General features: G+C 39.8%; 1 protein-coding gene across 1 annotated transcript; it reads left to right on the top strand.

Annotated features, from left to right (window-relative positions):
* Positions 1-3,392: 3,392 nt before the first annotated feature.
* Positions 3,393-15,081, top strand: nampt2 (nicotinamide phosphoribosyltransferase 2). Its single transcript, XM_058632736.1, has 11 exons — positions 3,393-3,707; positions 6,765-6,900; positions 7,468-7,571; positions 7,665-7,793; positions 8,422-8,580; positions 9,734-9,864; positions 10,278-10,503; positions 10,777-10,896; positions 11,379-11,519; positions 12,015-12,140; positions 12,974-15,081. Exons 1-11 carry the CDS (start codon positions 3,660-3,662, stop codon positions 13,133-13,135), a joined length of 1,482 nt encoding a protein of 493 aa, XP_058488719.1. The 5' UTR covers positions 3,393-3,659; the 3' UTR covers positions 13,136-15,081.

Consider the following 15,081-nt stretch of genomic DNA (forward strand, 5'->3'; position numbering starts at 1 on the left):
AACTTGGTACTTTTGATCAATAGCATATGTACATTTATTTCGATGAGGATGGCTTCAATCTAAGAACAGACATCGGGGAAGGAATATCATCAGGCAGCGTGCTATTGTCCATATTCCTGGGCTGCAGGGTGCAAACATCACTGTGTTTTCATTATGTCCTTCAAAACACCACCATGCCACTCTAGGCCCCTTCAACACACCTCATATTCTCAGATTCCTTGACACCCTGCACTTATTCCCAAAAAGTGGGAGAATATGTTTGATACTTTGAGGGACAATGTGAGTTTCCTGCCTATTTGGTCGAAGACAAACAGGCATGGCCAAGGCTGGATAAGTCACTCAAGAAGATACTTCCATCTATCGTTGGCCAAAGAGAATATTGCTTGTGATGTGGATGAGTTGTTGCGGCCTAATCCACAGCATCAGAGACAGGATTGACAGTAAAAAGAACAGATTTTGTTCACCCGTTGCATTTGTGTCTATATTTACAGCAGGCTTTTAAGAAAAATTTCAAATACATGCAGAAATAATGATTTTAGTCTCAGAAATATATCATTAGAAAAGTGGAAATATGACGATGTCTTTAGATTTTGATTTGTCCTTTTTACTGCGCTCACTCAGCTCCTGTTCCCTCCGCTCCGTTCCTCTCCCCCTCCCTCCACTAGTTCTCTGACAATATCAACATGGCAGCATGCGTGGAAAACAGCAAGAGTGCCGTCACAGGAAGAGACGTCCAACACAAGGATCAAGTCGAACAGTGCCGAACTGTAAATCAGTTAAAAACACTTAGGGACAGCACCGCTGATCGCCAGCGGCGAACGGCGAGCTGCATAAACTGCCGATGTATGTGACTGTATCAGACTGAGTCTGTGCTCCGGAGACCTCCGACACAAGGATCAAGCCTAACTGTAAATCAGTTAAAAAGACTTAGGGACAGCACCTCTGATCGCCAGTGGCGAGTGGCGAGCTGCATAAACTGCCGCTGTATGTGACTGTATCAGACTGAGTCTGTGCTCCGGTCATGGAGGACGTACTGAACAAATATTTTTAATTACGACGTGTCAGAATGGTCAGTTATGAGCTCTATGTGACCTTTTCGATATAATACTGCTCTTCCTCCCTCACCTGCACTCTTGCATTTTATAGGGACAACGTGGAGCTAAGGTGGAGCTAAGGTGGAGCTATCGAAGTAAACTTACTGGTGGGTGGCAACATTCGCGGTGAAATGCGCATGCTGCCGTCATAAGCGCAGGGAATTCAACATCGCGTGTTTTATCGCCCATACTTACACTAAGGGGGACCACGAAAAAAGGACTGAGTATTCTTTTTCCACACTTTGGCGACTGGTAGGGCCTCCAGAGTCCCAAATATAAGTATTTAAATGGTTAAAAAGTAGATTTTGCATAATATGTCCCCTTTAATCCCTTTGGGAGGTTCCCTCGGTGAAATTAAGAGCTCCAACATCCACACACAGCACTGTTAAAGTTAGAGTCACACTTTACAGGAGACCGGAAAGAGAAACACCCCAGGTACCAAACACCATAAAATATAGAATAAAATATAGAATAAAAAAGTAAAATAAAATATAGAATAAAATTGAACTATGCTATATATACATATATATATACACATGCATATATATATATATATATATATACACATGCATATGTATATATATATATATACATACATAAGTACACACATATACATATACATGTATACGTACACACACACCTACAGTTACCCCATATTGCCCAAGGGTTTATTGCATTGTTTGATGGCCCGGGGGACAAACGAGTCCCCCCGCCTGTTGGTCCTGTACTTTGGGAGAAGCAACCTGTTGCTGAGGCTTCTGTGGCTCCTCTGGCTGCTGATGATAGTGTTCAGCAGTTTGTCAAGAGTTTTTCTCTCTGCCACTGTCACCAGAGGGTCCAGCCTCATTCCGACCACCGAGCCGGCCTGTCTAATGAGTTTTTCCAGTCTGTGGAAGTCTGCCTTAGTTGTGCTCCCGCCCCACACCACAGACTGGTAGAACATCCACAGAAGCTTCTTGCAGATGTTAAAAGATCATAGCCTCCTCAGAAAGTACAACCGGCTCTGGGCCTTCTTGTACAGTTGCCTTGTGTTGCTTGTCCAGTCCAGCTTGTTGTCCTTGCTTGCACTGTCCAGGAAAAGACAGTGCTCCAGAGGGTCATCAACACAGCACAGTAAATCACCAGCTGTGCTCTCCTCTCCTTAGAGGAGCTGTACAGGTCCCACTGTCACAGAACGCTGTCACAGAAAAGCCTGAAGGACATGTCTCACCCAGCACATCACCTGTTCCAACTGTTAGCCATGCAATATGAGAGGTAGTATCACTGCTAAACATATCCTCACCTATTGCACAAAAACACTGTTTTGACACAGTTTGAATGTTTAATTTGCCTTTTTTTTAACCGTTTTTTACATAGATGTATTAAAGTTTTAAAGTTAGTTTTGTTCCGTTTTAGATTCCCCCGTTTGCATTGAATGGGACTGCATATGAATTCCGTTGTACTTTGCATAATGACAATAAAGACTTCCGACTTAAATCGATTTTTATTTGAAACAGTCAAAGATTACAAGCAATTGTAAACAGAGAATATTCATAACAATGGGGTTAAATAAAATAATTCAAAAAAGAAATTTCTGCTCCATTTCTACCTTGAGTTTCTTGTTGGGAAGTTTGCATTTATGAACATGAAATAATGCAAGAAATAGGATTAGATTGATAAGGGGAAATACATCATTGTCCTTATGTGATCATAACAGCCAAATATATATCTAAAGCACAGAGTGAAATCAGGACAAATGTGCATCTGAGTGCAATTCACAGAAAGAGCACCTCAATGTCACACTTAAACCTGTGTAAAAGAGCGTTTGATGAGTGTAGCCGTTATAACGGCGTCTATACTGGGAACGTAGATAAAGGACACGAAGGACCGATGTTGACGCCAACAGCATCACACTTTTTATTTCTTTTTAACATGTCAACAACTCTTCTCTTTCCGTCAACACAACCGCGCCACTTCCGGTCCACCCTTCACAGTAATATTCCAAAAGAGGTATGAAAAACAATATCTAACAAGCTCTCCTAAGAGCTGCTACAACAAAAAATACGTTACATAAGTAAAACCTATGGAACAACTTGCAAGTGTATTATTTAGTTTAATTTGTTTAAAACAACTGTAGGGACTGTTGCTGTAGGGACAACTTTATCCCAGTTTATATTAGCTACTGACAAACACTCGAAAGAAACAAATACCTCTGTGGAAAGAAGTTGTGTTTGTAGAGCAGGGCCCATCGGATATCAACAATTTCCCTAATGTAAGTGAATGCAGCATGACGTCACACAAAGGCGGGGAAAGGACGTGCGAGTGGCCATGCGTCCCTTTCCAGCAAACCCCTATATATAAAATGATTCATGCTCTCTGTGGTAGTTGTCTCAGCGCTGCTGAGTCCTTAGTCACTATTAGTGGGAATACACCCGGGGTAAACATTTTCTAAGTTGCCATCGAAGCTTCCTTCTTCTTCTGCCTCACCGCTGCTACATGCTCTGATCCCTTTCAGTTTGTCGCTCTCTAAACTTGCTGCGTTACCTGAGGTTAACGTTGACGAGAGTTCATTCATCCACAACAACAATGGCAGCGCAGGAGTTCAATATCTTGCTAGCGACGGATTCCTACAAGGTGAGTGTGTCCGGTTCGTCCTGTCTTTTTCGCTGTCGTTTCCGAAGACGTTGGAGTAAATTGCGTTTGTTTTGGGAGGCGGTTAGCTTGCACGTTCTGCATCTTGCATCTCACTACATGCCACAGTACATAGCAAACGGCGTTAGCATTCGCTGAATTTGACAGGGATATTGTGTAATTAAAGCACACAGTGAACCACATGTGCATGCAGTTGTTATTAGTGAATAGAGCTCATAACTCGTAGCAAAGTTCATAGGGTTCATAGAGAAAAATGACCAATAACCTCATCGTGTATGCGTTGCTAAGGAATATTATATGAACATCAGCATTGTCCGTGTAGTCTTTTCACACTTTCATAGTTGTACCGTTGGTATACACCAGCTGTCTCTCCCACCCAGATGTAGGATACAAAGCAACAGCAAAGGACGTTAACGGTCACATTTAAAGGTCCAGTGTGTGAAATGTGGTGGAAATATTTTAACTTGGCAGAAGTTTGAGACGGAATACTTGTACTAAAATCACCTGATTGTAGGAATTGCTGTTTTTCATTACCCTGAATAAGCCCTTATTTATATTTTAGTCAGTTAATATAATGGCAGCATCTCACTGCATTTTGGCATGTAGACATGGTCAAGACGACCTGCTGAAGTTCAAACTGAGCATCAGAGAGGAGAAGCGTTCTATCACTACTTGGCTCAACTCTAATGTTTCTGGGTTTTTTTGCTTTCAATTAGGGAAAGTACCTGGTACTTTTTAGTAGCTGTTCTGGCAGGTTCCAAGTGAGCTGAGTCATTACTGAAATGTGACGTCAACAGGCTGATGACCACTGATCATCAGAGAGTGTTGTCAAGTGTGATGTGTGACGACAGAATCAAACTAAACAATGCCGAACTGTAGATCAGTTTTAAAAAACAACTTAAAAATCCTGAAAATATTCAGAGGTACTGAAGTAATGGGGAAACGACATGCCTGATACCAAATAATGTGGCCAGGGAGTGTAGATCTATCCTAGCACACGCAACTATCCACCTCCTACCCAGATGTAGGCTACATTTGCTTATAGCTTGGGGAAAATTCTTTCATCATAGTTGGTTTTGCTTTCACTTTTGTGGTAATGAAATTAAAAATATGTCGCGTGTGATGTCAAAACTTACCCATCCAGCTGTGACTCAGCCCATTGATAGAGCAGGCTGTGCTGGCTTACACTCAGTCCAGTAGAGTTACATTACATGTCATTTAGCAGACGCTTTTATCCGAGTTAAATGTCAGATGTCGCTGTAATATGTCACTGAATATTTTGTAGTGCAACTTGATGCCAAAGGTCTGGATGATGACCATGGTGTTTTTATTAGCTCCAAAGACCGGTAGCACAGCCAAGAGGAATTCTCCAGTGTGTCTGTTATATCATAATCGCATAATAGAACCTGATTTGGTACAATGTGAGGAGCTTATCTGAAAGTGCACTGGGTTTAGTTCATGTTTCTCTTCATATACTGCCAGAAGCAGGGCAAATCATAGAGGCAGAGATATCTTTTTATGTATATATATATATATATAGATATAGATATAGATATCTCAACCATTTGTTGGCTCGACTGAAAAGGAGGATTTTTCTGACATGTATGAGTCTCTGATTTCATTATACGTTCTTGTATAATTAGATTCTTAGACTAGTGATGATGCTGATCAGAGATCATGATGAGGCCTGTCTGACTAAATGCTTCAATTCCATTTGGTCCCTGGCCAATGCATCTGACTTTGGCTTTGTGTTTTACTAAGTCACTGAACTTCTCTAACCTGTGTAAAAGTTAATAACTGCTGCAGTCTCAGCAGTGAGCTACTGAGCTGTAGCTTTCACTACTGAAGGTTATGGGAGTTCACTGAGGTGTGATTATAGCCTCGGTCTTTGCGTATAGTGATCCAGGCCTCACATGACTTAGTTTACAATGCTATGTTGACAGGAAAAGCCTCTGTAAAAATGAATTGCACCAGTGCTGTTTTCAAGTCATCAGACCTCACTAAGAACGTTGAGTCCATGGACATCGAGCTATATATTGCGAAACTTGACAGACTGAATATAAATTACCTATATAGTGCTTTTTATGGGTATGGAAATGGACATGAATACAGATCTGCAGTGTTCTGACATCTCCAGTTTTCTTCTGTAACATGTCATGTAAAATAAACAAGATATTTAAGCTAGTAAGTGATGAATTCTGTACCTGATATGAGGTGATCACTGTTGGTGATCCCACCTCTCTGTCATCTAAGCTCGTGTTGAATGTGTTTTATGGAAATGATCCAACTCTGCCTTCTCTCTGTGTCTTTGGTGATCCCGATGCTGATGCCACAATCTTGAGTAACTAATACTAACTGAGTTTGCCCGTTGTTGGGCTCACACGGATGATGAGTATCATATTGGCTCATCCATACTGCTTTTTATGCAATTGTTACTGTTTCGGTCCACCCCTCATTAGATCATCAAATAAACACCACTGTAATTTCTTTTCCATTTCTACATCCTTCTCTGTACTTGATTTTACGTGAAGGACTAATTGCCTCCAGCAAAGATGGATGTCTGTGTTTTCTGTGTTTGTTTACTACGTGTAATTTTTGTCCTCCTGAAGGTAGAGACGTAAGAGGGAGAAGGAAAGTTACACAGGAGGCAGAAGAATGCAGAGTTAATGCTTCTTAGAGTTATTTCCTCCAATGACTGACTGGTGGATGTTGCTGATTATTCAATTAGTGCTGCAGGAGCATAAAGAGGGACTTGTGTTTTTAAGCTGTTATTATTCCTTCCCATGTGGATTCAGAAAACATGCTTACTGTACACACAAGCATCAGGTAGAGTAGACGATCCTCCGGTTTTAAGCCAATTGTTAGACTTACTGGGGTTTTATTATTTCACGCTGTTTCACAATACATCTGTGTGGCGTGATGAGATTGAGAAGTGATGAACAAACATTACAGATACTGTGTGATTACTCAAATGATATTGTAATATTGGGGGGGCTACCTACTAGCTGGTTGTGCTTGACCTTTGTCTGTTTCTTTCAGATCACACACTACAAGCAGTATCCTCCAAACATCAGCAAAATCTACTCCTACTTTGAATGCAGACGCAAGAAAGGATCCCAGTTTAATGAAGTGGTGTTCTTCGGTCTCCAGTATCTGCTGAAGAAATACCTAACAGGTAGGCTAAGCTGATCTTTATTTTTTTAAGAAAATTATATTTGAATTTTTGTAACCGCAAACTTAGAATGCTCATTTAAACATTAGAAGGATGCCAGAAAGGCTGTAATAGAGGAGAGAAACTTACAGCTGTAGTGTGTAACTTTTCAGTATATAAAAGAGAGTCTATTAGATTCAAACCATTGCCATATTAGTTCACACAATGCTCATTATTTTCAATTTTTTTTAATTGTACAGTGCAAATTCATAACATACATTTCCTCAAAGTACTTTACATAACATAACAGCTACACTAGTAAAGTGAGACAGCAGCAAACCCAGACATTCCTGTCCCTGTCCCTCATGAGGCTGCAATCACACCTCTACCCACAGATGTGTTGTTAACTCGTCCCTCTATTCAAACAACGGGACCCTTTGTCTATGCTTGTGCAAAATTCCAATATCATGTTCTGTTTTTTTTTTGTTTTTTTTTTTAGTATGTCACAATCAGCGTCATATCCATCATGTGTCCTGATGGGACCTCACATGAAATGATTGATGTCATAGTAACTTGGATTGTTTTCTATAGGCCGTGTGATCACAGAGGAGAAGATTCAGGAAGCCAAACTCTTCTACCAGATGCACTTCAGACAAGCTGTGTTTGATGAAGAAGGGTGGAGGCAAATCCTTAAGGTACATAAAACGATTTCAGCTGTCATTCTGAACAGAGAGTCATCATCATAAACTGTAGCTAACTTGAAGTAATTGTTTTTGTTACCGTGTCAGAAATATGATGGCCGTCTTCCTATCCGGATCAAAGCCATTCCCGAGGGCAGGATTGTACCAAGAGGCAACGTGCTCTTCACTGTGGAAAACACTGATCCACAATTCTACTGGCTTACCAACATCCTTGAGGTGAACTTAAAAAATGTTAGAACCACGTTAGATCCTACCTCTTAAGCTAATTAAACTGAAGACCAGAGGTTGATTGAGCCTTTGCAGTGGCAGCTCCTCAGCTTTGGAATGCCCTATCCTGACGCATCAGACATGCCCAGGCGCTTAAGATTTTTTAATCTTCTTTAAAAACCTATTTTTTCCTTCTTGGTGTTAAATCCAGCTCGAGCTGGACTCTCACATTAAATTACCAAATTAATGTTTGTATAGGTGTGTATATATACTTGCTTTAAAAAGCCAAGGGTGAGCTCTGCAGACCCACCATTAGATATTTTTTCAATATTCCTGTTGATCAAGATGCATCTATAATTGTTTTATCATCAAACCATAGCTCTCTGAATCATAATTAGATCAACTCGTGAGGTATAGCACAGACTGGGGAAATATTAGTCTTGTCATTGTTTTGGATGCAGAATAATGTAGCACCTTGTGCTGTAAATTGGGTTGTCAGTTTTCCAGGAGAAGTGAGCCCAAGTGGCCAAGATAATAAAATAATAATGGTAATAATAATTCAGATTCTGTGTGTGTTTCCTATATTACCAACTGTTCACTGGCAATTCCCCCCCCCCCCCCCCCTTGCATGCTGTAGACCATGCTGCTCCAGATGTGGTATCCCATCACAGTTGCCACTATATCCAGGGAGTTTAAGAAGATCCTAGCCAAGCACTTGAAGGCCACCACTGGAAGCCTAGAAGGCCTGGACCTGAAGCTGCATGACTTTGGCTACAGAGGAGTTTCCTCACAGGAGGTCAGCATCACTTTCAGGCACCTTATTTGCACTGTGGCATGTGCATTTTTTTAATCACACAATCACTATCACATCACGTGAAACATGTCGATTTTCTTGAAATTGTGTAAATTTGGATTTATACTTTGTCACTCACCATGTCACAAACTTTCATTTCATGTTGCACACCTGTTGAATTGTATTGTGTTGCTGCCACAATCATACTTTTTCATGCTTTGATTAGATCAAATAACATACTCCATCTGTTGCTTTCTTAATAAACAAGCTGACAAGAGTCAGCTGGAGGATAGTGTGGTTACCATGGAGACTACAGAAACCTTTCCTCAAAGCATTAACTTCATTTCTTTTTTATCTTGTAATGTTGAGCAACAAAATTATAAAATTATAGGGTGTAGGTTTGAAAGTCCTGCTTTGCAGCAAGATATCATCTGCATATAGCTGTATTATCCTAATGTTATCAAAATACTTAATTATATGAATACTGTGACCATCACTAATTACAGGCACAGATGTTAACCCCAAAAAAGACTTGTATCACAAGTTGTAGTTCAGTCACAGCATTGAGACCTCCTCAAGCTAAAAATAAATGAAAAACAGTAAACCCACAGTCCAGGTTTCAATTGACATTTTTCATGGATCACAAATAAGCATGAGACAATAACAAAGTGTATTGTCAATGAGGGCTGCAACAACAAAATAATACCACATGGTCTGCCTGACCAAATTAAGCCACAGCTTATTTCTCCCATAACTTAAGGGACACTGCACTTGTCGTCATGCTCGTCTTTTTGAAAATGTGAAGAAAAAACATCACAGGTTACCACTGTGTGAGTTGCAAATATAAACCAGACAGCGGAGCTTCACATTTTACCACACACTGTCAGCTAACAACAAATGGATAACATGGCTCCAATCAGCAATCTGCTTTTAACACCCTGCACTGCAGTTACCATGGTTACGCCACCCCCCCTTTAGAGGGGGGGAATGACGGTATAAAATAACGTGCATAAAGAATCCCATAACCTTTTGTAGAATTGTGTCCATATAATGTCTGCTGCAAAATAATTTTGAAGATGTGATAGTTGCAGATGATTGGTTGATGAGCGCTCAGGCTTTTACACTGTGATGGATAATTCCCACCTGCGCTCTTCAGTCTGCAGCATTAGGAGGAGCAGCTCACCTGGTTAACTTCTGCAGCACAGACACAGTGGCTGGTCTGCTCATGGCTCAGAGATATTATGGCTGCCAAATGGCTGGCTTCTCCATTCCAGCAACAGAGCACAGGTATGATAAATCCACACATACTTAATTCATTTTAACTTTTAGAGTGGCATAGCTACCATTTTCTAGTTTGCCCTGCCACAGTTTCATAATAAAAACGTTTTTTTCACACGTCTCATTATCATTATATAAGACTAGAAATATGTAACCGGGGGCGCATATGTACAAACATTTGAGAGTGTAGCGTAAACAGTGACTTTGCCAGGTCACAGATAGGATTGATCACGTTTATCACAGATTTTACGTTCACGTCTCTGTCACTCTCTTGTGTCTGCAACCTGTCACTCTTGCTCTGTTGCACATGCACATAGTTTAAATGAATTATGTGTGGAAACGCTGCGTCTCCATGTTACTTTAAGTGTTAAGTTCTCCAGCACCCTGAGACTGTAGATTTTTTTCCCTTCCTGTCATTACAGTACCATCATCTCCTGGGGGAGGAACAGGGAGAAGGAGGCATTTGAGCGAGTCCTGGACCAGTTCTCCTCTGGACCCGTGTCAGTGGTCAGTGACAGCTACGACATCTTTAACGCCTGTAAACACATTTGGGGAGACAAACTGAAGGAGCGAGTGATGGAGCGCAGCCAGGACTCATGTCTGGTCATCCGGCCCGACTCAGGGGACCCCGCTGAAACTCTTATTGAGGTAAACGGAGTTTAAGATTTTTAACCATCATAAAACATTGAGAATCTAGTAATTTTTAGGTTGTGGTGGCTGCTTTTGAAACTTAGAAAGTAGCAGTAAAGTGGTTATGGATAAAGTTTTGCTCTCATCTGTGTGATAAGTGTTGGCAAATAAACACTAAGTTTTACTTAAAGCTACAAACAAGTCCTATGTTTTTCAGATGAATGTAGCTATTTATGTGTATAAATGAATTAAAAAATAATAATAATTAAAACACTAATGTTTGTTTTATAGGTCATCAAGATTTTGGGGGAGTGTTTTGGCTTCTCTCTGAACTCTGTAGGATACAAAGTGCTTCCCTCTTACCTGCGAATTATTCAAGGGGATGGCATTGATCTCAAATCAGTGGATCAGGTAAGAAAAAAAATCCAGGTGTTGTCAGAAAACTTCTAAGTGAGTTTGGGAGCCACAGGCAAAAGGGTCATGGGGGCTCGATTTTAAACTATTCCAAACCGCAATTCCACCCCAAATTTAAAAGTAAAGCTGTTCATGCATCAATAGATTAGGTGGAAAATTGTCTTCTCACAGACTAGCTGCCAGTATTTGATTTAGAGTGGCTTTTCAAAAAAATATGGTTTATGTGGGGTAAAGCAGTTTTTCAGCATGATCAGCAAAATGTCTTTGAAAATTGGACAAATTCTTGAATTAACATTGAAAAATGTGATGAACAGTGAGGGAGATCAGCAGGGTTATGTCCAAATATCCTGAAATTTGACCAGGGTACTGACTCAAGTTCTGGAGAAAAATCCAGTGCATGTTTTGTAGACATTTGCGTTACCATTTGGGATGGTCTTATTGTATTAAAAGTATTAAAAGTTTGACTCTCTGTTCTTCAGATTCTTCAGAAGCTCAGCGATGAGGGCTGGAGTGCGGAGAATGTCTTCTTTGGCTGTGGCAGCGCTTTGCTTCAGAAACTCAACAGAGACACACTCAACTGTGCCTTTAAGTGCAGCTACGTGGAGAACAATGGCAAGGGGGTGAGTGGAATAGTTATGGCTTGATATGTGTGTGTTTGTGTAGAAAACTTGTGAAAGTTTTTACGTGACTCGATTGCTAATGTCTGGCTGTCATCATTATTACAGTATTGCAAAGGTTTATAGACACTAGGTTTCTTCATCTTGTTTTTCAGACAACTTTATTTGACATCCTGATAGCCATCGACGTCAGGATGTAAAAAGAAACAAATAGAGCTTTTATAGACCGCTAAAGTGATTATCATCGGACTATTGTTAAAGATAAATGCCTGCCTGGTCATAAAATTAAAAAAGACAAGAAGAATTTGTAAATTTAAAATACCCAGTACCTCCTATCATTATGTTTCTCGCTGGTTTCTATTGTTGGATAGAGAGGATCTGTAGAAGCAGAACTTGCTTCTCTATCTGATGGGCACATATTGTTCAATCCTCAAAGAGAGAAAGTTCCTTTTCATTTGCTCATGTCTTTAAGACTCGTATAATGTGATTCCCCTTCAGATGGACGTGTACAAGCAGCCGGTGACTGACCCGTCCAAGGTCTCAAAGAGGGGTCGCTTATCACTGAGGAGAAACTCTGGCGGCTTCTTAGAGACGATAGAGGGAGGAGCAGGCAAGCCTGAGGAGGTGAGTCGCAGCAGTTCATTTTTAACTGTGCCACTCTGTATTTTATGATGGATTGGTTGATTTTGTGAGTTAAACCTGGGATATTTGTGGAAAAAGATGAATGAATCAGTAAATATAACAAAAACTGTTCTTTTTTAAAAATCCGACAACTGTAATTCCACAAACAGGGAAACACACCTCAGAGACACAAAACTGAAATTCCTGCCCCAAAATCAATACAAGAGGAATCACTGAGCCCATTGATATTAATTATTATTAATTTTGTTTAACAATTATTAATAATTATATTATTGATATATAATTATTATTATAATTATTATTATATATAATTATTCCCACTGTTGCACATTTTACATTTTATGTTTATAATATTTGTTTGTATTGCTGCTATGTTAAAACAATTTCCCCTTGGGGATGAATAAAGTATTTCTATTCTATTCTATTCTATTGAGTGACATTTCTGCCTTGTCCTCATAATCTAGCAATCTGTACCATTTATACTGGACAATATACAAATATATTATTATATTCACAAAGGGGGCAGTGTTATGATGTGAGGTTGCTTCAGTAACGTTATGTCTCCCAAAAATTTAAGTCAAAAGACTACCTTTTATTATATTGAATGACCAGAGTCTTTCTTTTAACTTTTATGAATGGAAAGGATGTTGGCCTATGTTAATATATAATATGTTTGTCAACTGTCTTAGCACGCAGGACACATATACTTACAGTATGTGAATATTACCTATTGTTGAGCTGACTGTAGCCGTTTGAAAAAACGATCTGTACCTGAAGTGCATGACGCATCTTGTGTGTTGCACTGTGTTCTCCAGGACCTGCTGGTGACCGTTTTCGAGAACGGCAGCCTGGTGCGCGACTACTCCCTGGAGGAAATCAGGAAGAACGCTCGGCTGCGCGAGGAGGAGTTGACTCCCATTATATACAACCAAGACGCAGAGCTGCGGTGCAATCACATCGTCAACGGGATTCATTAAGAGCAAAAGCAGTCTCCCACCATGCATACAATACTTCAGTGTTTAACTGCCATATTTCAGAAACTCTTTCCCGAGTAGAAACTGAAAAATACTGAAGGCGAGGGACATGCTCTGTCTCCCAGCTCCTGTCTCTAACAAGCACTACCACCCCACACCTCTGACCCACTGATCATAATAATAATAATTATTATTATTATTATTATTATTATTATTATTATTATTATTATTTCTTTAAATCGTTTCTTTCTTTTCCTGTTCTTAGCCAACATACACACACACACACACACACTCACACACACACACACACACACACACACACACACACCTCAGTGAGTGGACAGTTAACTCTATCCTGGCATTGCCATGACCAGAAACCAAGCTCAGGGTATTATTGTTGTTATTATTATTATTATTATTATATATTATTATTATTATTATTATTATATTGCCTAAGTGTCCGAATACTCCCAAGTTCCCACTTGTATTTTATTAGAGCGGATGCAGCATTTTACATACTAAACTTTACTATAACTAGTTGTGAATGAACTGAATCCATCAGTGAATGAATCCACTTATCAATCAGACTTAATCGATGAACGAGAAACGCAAACAAACGAAAATGAATCACATTTTGGACATTTTTCAGTCCGATTCTCTCGTTGCTGATTAGTTTTATTGCATGTGCTTTCTGCGTGTTATTCCCACAGTTCAAAGACAAATCCACTGTGGGTCTGGATAGATTGATTTATAGATTCATAATAAATTTGTGAATATTCTCTCAACTGAAATCCATGCAGGCACAGACACGTTTTCTTTTTTTTTTTTATCCAAACACTTGAACTGCTGCATATGTTGAAGTCTATATAAAACAGGTTTATAAGAATTAGAACAACATGGTAGCGTGACGTGCTTAACTGTGCACTGAACATATTTCTGAGCCTATTTTCTGTCGCCACTGATGGTAGGAAGATGCCACACGGTGCTTTTTTTTTTGGCCGTTTAGCCTCTGGACTTCCACAGAAACATGTGGTGCTGTTATAAAAACACAGTAAAGGATGCGCTGATCCATCATGTGTTCACCCCCACCTCATGTGGGTTTAGTGTGTGTCTAATGATGGTACTATAATTCAGGTGGGTGTGAGTACGGTGGCTGTTGCACCTTGATGAATGGGATACAGAACTGGATAATCTTTTTTTGTTTTGTGTGTTAGTTTTGTGATTTTCAAATACACAATGTAAAAAATATACTCCTGTGATCGAAATGACTTCATATTTTATTTTAGTTTATTGACATGACACAAACCTCCTTCTGAGATATGCATTGACTACAAATAGTTCATGTGATGATAGAGTACCGAGGCCTGAGCATAGACATGTACAATAAAGTGGACATAGTCTTCCGATACAGCTTAGAAATGTTAGGTTTGATTCAGAACATCAGTAAACATTCTCCTGAAGAGTTAATGTAATCAGCAATGTTGACTTTGTAAGTTACATTCCCATTCAAGCACAGCACGTATGAGTGGACACCTATGTGCTTGGTTGCAGGTGACGTCTGAATTTTTGACTTCATTTTGCAACCAGAAAGCTTGGTTCACTTTTTATACACGCTTTATGGACCTGCGTGTGTCACTTCTGATGTTTCTAACTAAACAACCAGTCACCTCAGAGTGAGTCAGATCATTCTATTTATCCACTAGTGTTTGGTACTGTACAGTTTTCTAGTATCATCTGCTGTTTGATGAATGTTTGTTTCTGCTGATAAACCTGCCCTCTTCTGTAACTGTACAATATGATGCCTTATCAGCAGATGAACCTTGGATTTATATTTATAGACATTAAAGGAACATTTCTCCGACAGATATTTTCTGATGTCCACAGCATTCCACCTGTTTCATGATGTTAAATCATTAAAGCTGCTGTCAGTTATGACGTTGTTTGGCTAA

Source organism: Solea solea, chromosome 6 (genome assembly GCF_958295425.1).
Source record: "Solea solea chromosome 6, fSolSol10.1, whole genome shotgun sequence".
Lineage (NCBI taxonomy): Eukaryota > Metazoa > Chordata > Actinopteri > Pleuronectiformes > Soleidae > Solea > Solea solea.

Excerpts from the sequence above, each read along its gene's own strand:
- nampt2 (XM_058632736.1), top strand. The coding sequence starts at position 3,660 with ATGGCAGCGCAGGAGTTCAATATCTTGCTAGCGACGGATTCCTACAAG. Across the intron at positions 9,865-10,277 it reads ATTCCAGCAACAGAGCACAG|TACCATCATCTCCTGGGGGA; the intron begins GTATGATAAATC and ends CTGTCATTACAG. Across the intron at positions 10,504-10,776 it reads CCGCTGAAACTCTTATTGAG|GTCATCAAGATTTTGGGGGA; the intron begins GTAAACGGAGTT and ends TTTGTTTTATAG.